Source organism: Pieris rapae, chromosome 1 (assembly GCF_905147795.1).
Source record: "Pieris rapae chromosome 1, ilPieRapa1.1, whole genome shotgun sequence".
NCBI classification, from domain to species: domain Eukaryota; kingdom Metazoa; phylum Arthropoda; class Insecta; order Lepidoptera; family Pieridae; genus Pieris; species Pieris rapae.
The window spans coordinates 3270464-3282562 of record NC_059509.1 but is presented as its reverse complement, the minus strand read 5'-3'; the positions used below and the strand labels follow the sequence as shown (position 1 = coordinate 3282562).

Below are 12099 nucleotides of genomic sequence, written 5' to 3'. Positions count from 1 at the left end.
AATATTCTCATAGGTAATGCCACACCAGTTATCAGAAAAATTAAAAAAAAAATTTAGTCATGTATTTTTGAAGTTATGGAAATTTTCCTTTTATTCCAGAAAATGTACACCATGTGACAGTTTTTTCATTCCTGTTGTTACAAATATTTACTTTTTGCCAAATTTTTTTCTCTTACGTCATCCCGAATAGTGCTTTATGTAACCTATGATCCTAAACCCTGTGCCGATCATTCCAACTTGTAGGAAAATGTCATTTTATACCGTAACAAGTTTTCAAAATCCTGAAAAAAAAATGTACTACTCCAGTTTGGCAAGCAGCTTTAAAAGTTCGCGCATTTAATAAGGATTCTAACGTGGTATAACACTTACTTCATTATTTCTTAGATCGGCCATAAAAAAAATTATACTTGCCCACTTTAAATAAAGAAGGCGTATTTACCGTAAGTAATGATTTCTTGGAATAACCTAGTGTTTCGTCTTCATTTCTCTAGGACTTGAACAGACCTATACCTGTTTAACCTGTATATAATATATTATCTGATTTGAGGGTAAAAGTTCTTCGCCTTTATCTGAAGTCTACTAGTATTGTCTACAAATATGAATCTGTATTCTGTAATCAAATGACAACTTCTCATTTCTGTTAATGTATCTGTCGAAAGTATATATAAATTCTGTGATCAAATTATTGCTTGTCATTCGTGTTCGAATTTGTAAAAATTTGCAATCAATTTAATTTGTGTTAAAAATGTTGAATATTAACGACAATTTTCCTGAATATGCCTTGCCTGGAGTGAAGAAAGTTCATTTTGAACCCTATGCGGACAATGGTGGAAGTATTGTGGCCATAGCCGGTGATGACTACGCTGTAATTGGCGCAGACACTAGACTCAGCACCGGTTTCTCTATCTATACCAGGGAACAGAAGAAACTGTTTAAGCTATCTGATAAAACTGTCTTGGGTGCAACTGGTTGTTGGTGCGACACTCTAACCCTAACAAGACTGTTGCAAGCGCGTATGCAAATGTACGAACATGAACATAATAAGGCTATGACGACACCTGCAGTTGCTCAAATGTTGTCTACTATGCTTTACTACAAAAGATTCTTTCCCTACTACGTTTCTAACATACTGGCAGGCATAGATAGTGATGGCAAGGGATGTGTTTATAGCTATGATCCTATTGGTCACTGTGAAAGGTCAACATATAGAGCAGGAGGGTCAGCTGGAGCACAGCTGCAGCCTTTACTTGATAACCAGATTGGTTTGAAGAACATGCAAAATGTTACAGAGGCACCATTGCCAAGAGAAAAGGCGCTGGCTCTTTTGAAGGATGTTTTTATAAGTGCAGCAGAAAGAGACATCTACACTGGAGACAGCATTTACATCCTGATTATTACAGCTACTGGTATACAAGAAGAAAAATTTGAGCTCCGTAAAGATTAATTTGATATATTGTAATAAACATTTTTTTCAATGAAGGTGGTATTATTTCAAAAACTTTTTAACAAATAACTGAATTTATTTATAATTGTTGTTATTACAAGGTAACTATTATAATTACATAATTTGTTCATACTATATACAAACTAGATAAAATTTATTTCTACACAACACTAATACATGTATTTTCATTTATTGTACTTAGGCATAACAAATATATTCTGAGGAAAGTTCTTCTCAAACATTTCTTTTATTGCATCTTGTTTTGAAGAGTCTCCCAACAATGTTGCTTTTAACCGTGGAGGTATGGTGTTGCCAGCAACCAAAGGATGTATATTGTAGCACAATTCTACTACCTCCTTTGGAGGAACTGTAATGGAAAACTTTTTATATCCTGAAAACATGTAGGAATCGGTTCCTTCTACAGTTAGGTTAAGCCTCACAGGAATGTGTGTGTTTCCCTTGAGAACACATTTTAAAGGCACACTTGTCTGCAACTCCACTACCTCTGGATAATTTACCTCTATTGATATGGGACAGTTGTCTATTGACAATGCGGGCAAAGCAGTAGTGCTCATTACAAAGAGACCATTGGTTTCTTCTTTTCTTTTCCATTTAATATTGTAAAGTCCAAGTCTAGTTGGTAGATCTTTAGGCATATTTTTGGCTCTTAAACAAACAGCATCAGAAGCAACATCATCATCATTTACCTCCAGATTTTTTATGCATGATTGGGATTCATCATCACAGTGCTCAAAGCAATCAATGTTTTCTAACTCTGTGTCAAGTATTACTAACGGCCATGGACTTAAAATTTTTATTTGAGGCAAAACTATAAAAGCATCATCTATAAAGCACTTTGTAATTGGCTTGAAATTTAAATCTGAAAAATTAACATTTACTTCAAAGGGTTTAATTACAGTAATCTTAGTAAGAAACTCTTTCATACATTGCAATCTTGGAGTTTCATTAAAAGTGATGAAGTATGATACTTTAATCTGTACTGTAGTACTGGCAGTTTTATTGCTCTTCAAGTAGAACTTGTTAGAGTAGCTTTGTGATTGATTAATATTTGCCACATGTATTGTTAAAGGTTGAGTTTGGGACTCACTTGCTTTAAGACTTAATTCAGTCACTGATTCAGGGTTTGGGTTATCGTGAGAGCTAACAAGTGACAGTGAAATTGTGATTTCAAAAACAGGACATTCCTCAGCATTTGTAATAGTAAATATGCTTGGAAACCACTCTCCTTGAAGTGCAGGAGCATTATTAGATATGTTCATAGAGAGTTGGCATTCTCTTGACATAATTGCAGCTGATGTTGAAGGCACAATGCAATCAAATTCAAAATCAGTTTTTGGTTTCATAATAAAATGTAGTAATTCAGGATGAACAAACAAATTAGTAGATTTATTATCCTCTATTTTAAAATTAAATATAATTTTTCTAGTTTGATTTGCTTCAAGGATAAAAGATACATTACGTATATGTAACTGTGAGCCTATGTCTTGCGGATTTGATTTAAAGCGGCACAAAAATCGATGTACTTTATCTTTTTGTATTGTAAAACTTGGGATTCCTTCTTTAGTTATTTGAATTTCTATTGTTTCTGTATTACTAGATATTGTAAGGTAAGCCTGTTTTATTTCAAGAGAAGCATTATGAGTATGCCTTACATAAATTTCTACTACAATACCTTCATCCATCCTGTACTTTGATTGTAAAAATTTAGTTTTTACCTCTAAAAAACTGGAAATATTAACCATGTCAATAGCTATGAGTAACGGATCTTTCTCTATAACATTCTGCCAGAATTCTACAGCTTTATTCTGTGATGTATTTGGGATATCTGGTTCAGGTGTAGGAACAGTACAGTTTAAAACTGACATAATATTTTGAAATATTCTATTTTTATCATTATTTGGGACCTGTATATTTTTTGATAGTGCCTCAACAGAAAGCTGAATATAATCCTGTACCTTTGCAGACAGGTATGCACATTGTAAAGCTCGATTGAGAACATGGGATGCAAGAAACCACCATTTCTCTCTTCTGTAATCCCAGAGCATATGTGTTAACAAGGTGAGAGCTTTGCCATAGTCAGAACAATAATAATATTCATTTGCCATTTCAACAACTAATTGCTTCCTCATCCGAGGAGAGTGGAATGTTTTAAATTGTGATATTGCACTTCCTAAAAAACTTATAATCATTGCAGAGTGATTAAAAATTCTTTCATTATATTGGAGTGCTAAAACTGCACCTTGTTCTTTTTGTGGATCATGAGGATCAGCACTAAGTCTTCCTGGTCGCCATGGGCGCTGGCCATAAAATTCAACTATACCCTCCATGGGATCTGGAGGAGCTGGATACTGAAGTGCCTCACAACAAACTGATCTCATGGCTTGTCTTCTCTTCACAGTAAATTGTGCTGCATACTGGTAATAAAAACCTGGATGTTGTGACTGTATAGCTGGAAGTCCAGCTCTAATTGCTTCATCAAACAATTCACCAAAGGCACTATACTGCCTAGCAATCCATGCATAGTGTTCAAACAGAAGTTCTGTTGGGCCAATTCTGCTTTTATATCTTTCAATATGATTTTTAAGCTGTGCAATGGCATCTCTTGGTAGATTTAAGGCAAAAAGTAGTTTACATAATTTATAATTTAAATATCCTGCAACTGTTCTGATTTCATGAATATTTGTATCAACTTGACGTGTTTCCAGTAAATTATTAAAAGCATGCATATAGTGTTTGTGTGCTGTACTAAAATCCTGTTTCATTTCATTTAAAAAACCAAGTTTAAATTGATGACGAACAAATAGATATTGATGCGTGGTCTTGTTTAAATGATCTCTATGCTGCTTTATATTTTTAGTTTCATGATGATAATAGTTTTGAGCTATATCATAAAATGCATTCTCTAGTCTTATGATGTACCCCATGAGGTGATCACTATGTGGGAGAACGAACAATGATTTAGACTGTATTTCACAAGCAGCACACAGTGCTTGAGCTCTTTCTGCACCAAGCATGTATTCTGAAGGTGGGGGAGAAAGGCCACTCTGAACTACTACTACAGCAACACGAGTTGCATGTCCCTCTACCGCTGCTCTTATAGACTGGACTCTTGAAGCACATTCTATAATTTTCTCATTACATTGTGAGTCATTCCATTCCATGTCATAAAATATTACTATAACGGCAGGTATTAAAGATATCCTTTTGGGTATCCAGTTTTTCTTTAAAATCCCTTTAGGGATGTACCACTCATAAGAGTTTCGTTTAGGCTTTACCACTGGATATTCAAAAGTATTATTGAGTAATTTAAATCTTACCGAGGCTCGATCAGGCCGTCGGTTGTTAGAAAAAGCATCCCATATGGTTTTATGAATTGCATTATTAATAGTATCTAGCCCAGAGAGTCCAATTAAAGCTAGAGGTTTCTGAATAATTTCTGGCGGAAACTCAGTGTTATCACTAGGTTGCGACGCCATAATTATGTCTAACTTCGTATTCAACTTTGATTATATACGTATAAAAACGTACAAATTGCAGAACTAAACTGTCACAAATACATATTTGCATGTTTCCATTGATTTCATTGTAATAAATTTATTGAACTGCACAGAGAAATTCAGGACTGATACGACTAAATTCTAGCTAGATTTTCCACAGACTACAGAAAGAAACTAGAGGAACAGAGAAAATGAAAGAGTACAATGTGATAACGAGATTATATTAGGATAGATTAAAACCATAAAAAATGGATAGTAGGTGACTGGGATAAGTGATAAAAAAAGTGTATACAATAAATAATACTGTATGTATTATAGTCATTAGTATATTTAAATTACTCTTCAGGTATTGAAATTTCTTGATTTCAGGTAGGTAATTAAATATTTTTTTAATCAGTCCTGGATTTTTTAAGCTTGATTAGTAGAAATTGTTAAATTTAAAAACAAAATAGAGAAATATTAGAGAAATGATTTATTAGAAGAAATTTAGTGTCTTAGAACATCCACACAATAATTGTGACGTAGTTTTGTTACTATACATATGAAATCACAATTGTTTCCTATATAGAATATTACTATAGATTCCAAATTACTGTTTATGTAGACAATTGCATAAAATTCAATCCTCTAACCTCTTTACTTTTAAATAATTGTGTTCTGTCATCTGTACTCCTAGTTCATCTTAACTGTGAAATATCAATTATCATTTATCAAGTTGTGAAACAACTGTTTTTGTAGTTGACAGTTGACACTTGACAGTTGTTACTCATATTACAATCACCGTTGTGTAGTAAAAATCTTTGACTCATTATCAATATATAATTAAATAACTCAGAATCGGGGTATAACGCACGAGAAGCATGGCTTCACAAGCTTTAGCTTCCCTTACTGCCACTTATACCGACTCTGAAGGCGAAGAAGATATGGAAGATGGGCAACAAACTCCCGAAAAAGATGCACCCAAAACAACACAATCTGAACCTGTTAGCCCCAAAACCATCATTGATAGTAAACAAAGTTCGTCAGCACCATCCTCCCCAAAAAGAAGACTTGTCTCATATGTAGATGACACTGTGGTGTCAGATGAAGAACAAATGTCCCCTTCTGCTGAGGGACAGGATGACATGAGAAGGCTATCTATGGAAACAGATACAGACGATGCAGTTCAACGATCAGATGCTGATGACTCTCAAGATGGAGTAATAATACCCCCTGAGCCACCAGGTAAATGTCCAAAGGAATTACAGGATTCCATTGCTAAATTCTATAACCGAATGCTCACTGAAGGATATGATATGAACAAAATAATTCAAGACAAGAAGAATTTTAGAAATCCAAGTATTTATGAAAAATTGATCCAGTTTTGTGATATAAATGAATTAGATACTAATTATCCACCTGAAATATATGATCCTTTAAAATGGGGTAAGGAGTCTTATTATGATGAATTAGCCAGAGTTCAGAAAATAGAAATGGAAAGAAGAGAAAAGGAAAAGAAGGAAAAATTGTCAAAAATAGATTTTATATCTGGTAAGAAGACTGACAGTGATGAAGAGAAAAAAAGAAAGTCAAAATGGGATCAAGCTGCACCAAATGTTGGCTCAAAGCCAACAATTAAGCAGCCAGGTCTTCTTCAACAACCTCTTACAACAAATGTTACAGGAACTAAGGGTACAGTAATATCAGCATTTGGTTCAATATCTAAAAAACCAAAGATCTGACTTCAAAGTAATTGTAATGACATACAAGTATGTGGAAACTCTTACCACACATGAATGATTATTAAAGACGAGTAAGCAACAAATACAAGCAATACTATTGTTGCCTGTAGGTTTTGTATACTTAATATCACCCTCTATCTTATGTATTCTATCTTCAGATTTTTTCAAATATATCTCTGTAATATACAAGTAGAAGTACAAAACATGGCTAAAAATATTAAGTTAGTCCGAGTGTTTCTTCAATTGATTTTAATTAAAAAACTTTAAACTTTATTATAACAGCACAATTATACAAATTGTGTGAAAAAGAAATTTATAGATTCAAAATTTAATCAAGATACAAAATATTTAACAAAGGTGAAGATCAAAAATCAAAAACCTGACTCAACTGAATATAGCCTTAGGCATGACGTTATTGTAATGATTGTAGTCTCGGATTGTAGGTGTCGCTACAAGCTTTCAACGTTAACAATTTAAGATCGTGAACACTGAACACTGCCTAGAAGGAAAGAAACAATCTCTCTATTAAAATTATGGATTATTTTATCTGTGTGAAGGACAATACTCTAGTATCGATGTTTTGGTTCTATAGTCTTTGCTTGATAGTTGATTCTTTGTTTATTAATTTGTCTTGTTCGATGGTATTCTTGTTTTATTGCAGTGCTTACGAGTAGTGAAAAAATTAATAAAACAATTTAAAAAATGTCTGAAGTACCTGAAAATAGCCCCTTACCTACTTGTAGTAAAGTTTCTCTTTTATCAGAAAAAGATGAGGGTCCTTCGCCTAAAAGGCGTAAGACTGCGTTTGACGAAGACCCGTCTGTTAAATTAGAACATAGATTGGGGGGTATACTGTGTTGCGCAGTTTGCTTGGACCTGCCTCCAGCCGCCGTATACCAGGTATTCTAAAACAGCTGATAACTGATACATTGAATTTAAAATAAATCAGCTGTTTTCTTTTAATTAATTTATATATTACTTAAACGAAATGTTTCCAATTCGTCGTTCAAATCGCTTGTTAGGGTAATTGTCTTATGAAATAATATTTGCTATAATTATCACTTTTAATTTGATCCTGTTGTAATCAATCATGTAGCAAGTATTAATATCCTATATATTGTCTTCAAATGTTATTAAAACAAGAAATATATATTCCTTTTTCTGTATGCGAAAATATTTTGTTATTTTGTAATAAGTAAATTACTGTGACATAGTATAAGTTGTATATAGTCTAATTAATTATCATTTTTTAGACATATGCAGGAGTTGTAAGCGCTAATTGTTGTGTAATTTTAAATCAATAAAGAAATATTTTAAGATATAGGTGTTTCTTTATTGAGCTACCTTATCCCCTCTATCATAAATCCCAGTACAGTACATGACATGCAATTGATATATATTGTTGAGATTATGCAATATGTTTTATGTTCCACATTCATTAAGTTTTGATAACATACCCATTTATATAAAGGCGGATCCAGGGGGTGGTCATGACCCCTCCTTATCTGGTTCCAGGACTTAGGTGGACCACTAATTGAACATAATGATTTTATTTCAATACTTTGTCACCATCCAGATCTTATGTTACTACATATCTTCAATATTTAATTTATTAAATAATTAATTAGTCATCATACAAAGTTATTATTACTAAAATTATACTTTTGTATGATGACAAACGTATATGTTCTTGATTTGACCAAGACTATGTGACCCACTCCTGCCGCGAAAGCTGGATCCGTCCTTGCATTTATGCCAAACATGTTTTTTAATTAACATAAAATTGTCATTGATAGACAGTTAAGTTCAACTGAACCTTTAAGTAGTTGTACTTATTTGTGTTTTCAGGTTCATGGATGAGAGGGGCAGAGGTAGAACATATGATCATATCACTAAAGTTGTTTTACACAGTTGTGTTACACATTGTTTCTTTTTATAATTGGAAATTATTGCTCTTTAATTGTATCTTCACTATTGAATAGATGACTATCTTTATTTTGTGTACACACATTTATAACACAAATAGTGAAAGTCCTAACAATCACAAATCTGTTATTAAACTTAAGTTGTCTTGCAGTGTAGCAATGGACACTTGATGTGTGCCCCATGTTTCACTCATCTACTGGCGGACGCGCAGCTTCGTGACGAGTCAGCTACCTGCCCGAATTGCCGTGTTGAGATCTCCAAAACCTCAGCCTCCAGAAACCTAGCAGTTGAAAAAACTGTCTCCGAACTGCCTTCTGAATGCAAATTTTGCACTCGTGTCTTCCCTAGGCATGCTTTGCAACATCATGAAGACAAGATTTGCGAAGATAGGTAACTTATTGCTTATGTTGTAAATCTTTACGTAATTTTCTGACCTTCGATTGAATGCTCATTTTTTCGTCTGCATTTTATTAATATATATTTTTAGGATATGAATTCATATTAAATTTGTTGTCATACATGTATGTAGGCCAAATATTTCTCGATTTAATAAGACATAGCGGTCATTAAAACTCTGTCCCGCAGTGGTAACGAGTACAAGTTCTCTCAGTTATCTGTGGAAGTAGCGTCGCCCGCGGCTGTGAGTGGTTTGGTTCGCATCGTGGTGTGGGTAGTCGGCCTCCTACTGGCCTCCTTCAGGAGCCGACCGCTCGCGGCGACGGCACACAAGCGGCGTAGGTATCGCAGGTGTGTGCCGCCGCTTTGTTCGTTCCTAACGTATTGTAAGTGCTTTGTAACAAACTATGATGCGAGCCGACACTCCAGTACCGTAGGTGGCATTAATTCAGTAGTGACGTGGGATGCTGTGGCAGGATGACGGGGTGTCTCTACGAGCGCATCGGGTGCGGATGGCGCGGACCTGCGCACGAGGCCAGCGCACACGAGGCGGTCTGCGAGAGGCCGCAGCGATCGGCGGGAGATGTGCTGCCTTTGCTGGAGGAGCGCGAGGCGCGGGCCGCTGACCATACGCGCGTCTACACGCAGATATTTTCCCTCCTGTCCCTAGAGAAGATTACTTTTAACGGTAATCATCACCACTGATAGCGTTTTATATGGAAATCGGGTCGCATATAATTTATTGGGCCGTCCATTCACTTGTTTTTTAGTATAAAAGCCAAATGTTCGAGGCGTCTTGCAGTAATAATTTTTATTAGTTAAATTGACATAATATTTTTATTTAAAAATAATGTATTATTTTTTACATAAAGCTTTATAATCGCCAATAGTGAAACTTACCCAGTGGCGTAGCTGCTTTGGGTGGCATCCGGTGCGGAATTTGCTGGTGTCACTCCATCGAAAGTGAAAAGCAATAAGTTTTATATGATCAAGGATATGGATCATTTATTAAAAGATCGCGAGTATGGGATGGGGAATACCCCACGACAGCGTCAGGTTCTTGCCAGAATCACATAGAGCTAAGCTAGTAGAGAAATCCCTGTTTTTTTTGTTTGTTTGTACATTGTTTTTAAAGTTGAGAGACCGGGTGGGTGTCACCCCAAAAAAACCTTTTGCTACGCCACAGAACTTACCGCTCTTTAAGAGGGTAAGAGCTAATATGGCGGGGGTAAACAGATTTGCAGCTGAAGCCGTACCGCACGGAAGAGTTCATGCATAAGCTGTACTACGAAACATTGCGATTCCCTTCATTCGGGCACCAATGGGTGGTGAAAGCTTTTATCAACAATAATCAGCCACACCCCACCCACACTGCGCATCGTGAGATAACATACCAGGTACACCGCCCTATTTAATAATGGCGTTTATTAAATTTAGTAATGTTAAATATATTTCGAAATCTTTTATACATACATACATGATTTGCTTTTGCTGCATGAAAATTTTACAAGACCCGAGGATTGTCATGTTCCTGATTTTGAATTCTAGGCTGTACCCCTTCAAATTCACACGGCGCCCAAAAATAACTTTTTGCTGAACAATATAAAAAATAACCTTTTTACACCTTAAAACTGTTAGGTACTAATAGGAAGTCGTTTCAAGTTTAACAATATTTTTACTACTACTATAAAGCATGCTGATCATGGTAATAAATACCACTTTATATTTAGGGCCTGTTTCACAATGTATGGATAAAGTGCCAAATAGCTATGCAACAGATAAATTATTCGAAAGATAAAAGTTCCGAATAAGATACTTCACATTTCATGACGTATAGCGCTATCTGACAGTCGTGAAACGCAAAAATACTGATCCTACCAATAAGTAATAAATAGCTTATTTGGAACTTATCCAGACATTGTGAAACAGGCCCTTAGAATGCCAAAGTGATAAACCACTAGTATATCGTTTGTTATCTTGTCTAATTTACTTGGACAGCTAATCCTAAAGAGCAAGCCGCAATGCGAGCTCTCAGTACAGTGGGTAGTAGCGAGGGGTCCCTTTGGCGAGGCGCGACTAGCCCCGCGGGTGTCGTCGCATACGTTCCGCGGCGACGACGATCCTGCGCCTGCGCCTTTGCCCCTCGCTGACCCTGAGGACACCAACCGGTTGCTCTCCAACAAGGCCATACATTTTAGGTATCGATGACCTTTTTATATACTTGTAACTTCGAAATTCCTCGGCTTTGGTATGTGTAATATTTAATTCAGTAAAACGACAACTCTGTAATGCCAGAACGCAAAGCCTATTCAGCAAATAGTTTACACATACAGTAGTATTTAAGACATCGTTAATTCTGTTTTTTTTTAATTACTAGCTCACTAGTCAGTGAAGAATAATCTTTTGTAAACAACTGTGTTCAATTGACAGATTCCTGTGCAAAATTGAAATTTTAATATACCTAACTAAAGTCGGTGCAGAAAGAAAATCGGCGTGACGGTTATGCTATATAATATATTATTTGCTACGCGTCCTTTATTCACAAAAATTATTTACTTATCTTTTTTAATATTAAGTTTCTAGTGTCGACCTATAGTGTTGTATATTATCTCAGAAGATGCTCTTTTCACACGCCGCGACATTGTCCTTTTAAAGAAAATCAAATTTTAATGTGTATTTTTGTTTCAGACTTCTCATGTTTCTTACGAATAAGTAAGCGTGAAGATGGACAGTTTATGATGCGTTCTATTTTGCTTCATAACCAAAGATCACAAAATTGCATTTTTTTATTCAAAAATTCATATTAACCGTACATTATTTTATTGGATTTTAAATTTTTTACATTATTTAAAATGTGCTTTTTAGCTTAATTTTAATGAGTTTAGACTTAATTATATTGGAGTACAAATTGTGTTTAGGGAATTGCGGTAGTTAGACAATTAGTTAATAGCTTTATATATTCTGGGTTATATGTTTACCTAATTTTATTATATGTAAAATTACATGAATTTTAATGGAGGACTGATTCTATTTATGTTTTTACCAGCCATATTATTAATATTTGGGTTTGTAATAAAACAAATATTAAATATTA

General features: G+C 34.9%; 4 protein-coding genes across 5 annotated transcripts; 3 read left to right on the top strand and 1 right to left on the bottom strand.

Annotated features, from left to right (window-relative positions):
- Positions 1-642: 642 nt before the first annotated feature.
- Positions 643-1479, top strand: LOC110994766 (proteasome subunit beta type-1). Its single transcript, XM_022261601.2, has one exon. The coding sequence runs from the start codon at positions 746-748 to the stop codon at positions 1442-1444; it is 699 nt and encodes a 232-aa protein (XP_022117293.1). The 5' UTR covers positions 643-745; the 3' UTR covers positions 1445-1479.
- Positions 1480-1580: 101 nt separating this feature from the next.
- LOC110994764 (trafficking protein particle complex subunit 11) lies at positions 1581-5131 on the bottom strand. Its single transcript, XM_022261600.2, has one exon. It carries the CDS (start codon positions 4939-4941, stop codon positions 1630-1632), a length of 3312 nt encoding a protein of 1103 aa, XP_022117292.2. The 5' UTR covers positions 4942-5131; the 3' UTR covers positions 1581-1629.
- A 580-nt stretch (positions 5132-5711) lies between these two features.
- LOC110994777 (SAP30-binding protein) lies at positions 5712-6792 on the top strand. The gene has a single exon (XM_022261625.2). The coding sequence runs from the start codon at positions 5823-5825 to the stop codon at positions 6681-6683; it is 861 nt and encodes a 286-aa protein (XP_022117317.1). The 5' UTR covers positions 5712-5822; the 3' UTR covers positions 6684-6792.
- A 200-nt stretch (positions 6793-6992) lies between these two features.
- On the top strand, positions 6993-12096 carry LOC110994775 (cysteine and histidine-rich protein 1 homolog). Of its 2 annotated transcripts, XM_022261619.2 has the most exons (7): positions 6993-7583; positions 8761-8999; positions 9195-9356; positions 9482-9693; positions 10242-10402; positions 11004-11203; positions 11694-12096. In XM_022261619.2, the coding sequence occupies exons 1-7, from the start codon at positions 7386-7388 to the stop codon at positions 11719-11721; spliced, it is 1200 nt and encodes a 399-aa protein (XP_022117311.1). In that variant the 5' UTR covers positions 6993-7385; the 3' UTR covers positions 11722-12096. The 2 variants fall into 2 exon arrangements, with proteins under 2 accessions (XP_022117311.1, XP_022117314.1); XM_022261622.2 differs by lacking the exon at positions 9195-9356 and having other exon boundaries at positions 7001-7583.
- The last annotated feature ends 3 nt before the right edge of the window (positions 12097-12099 follow it).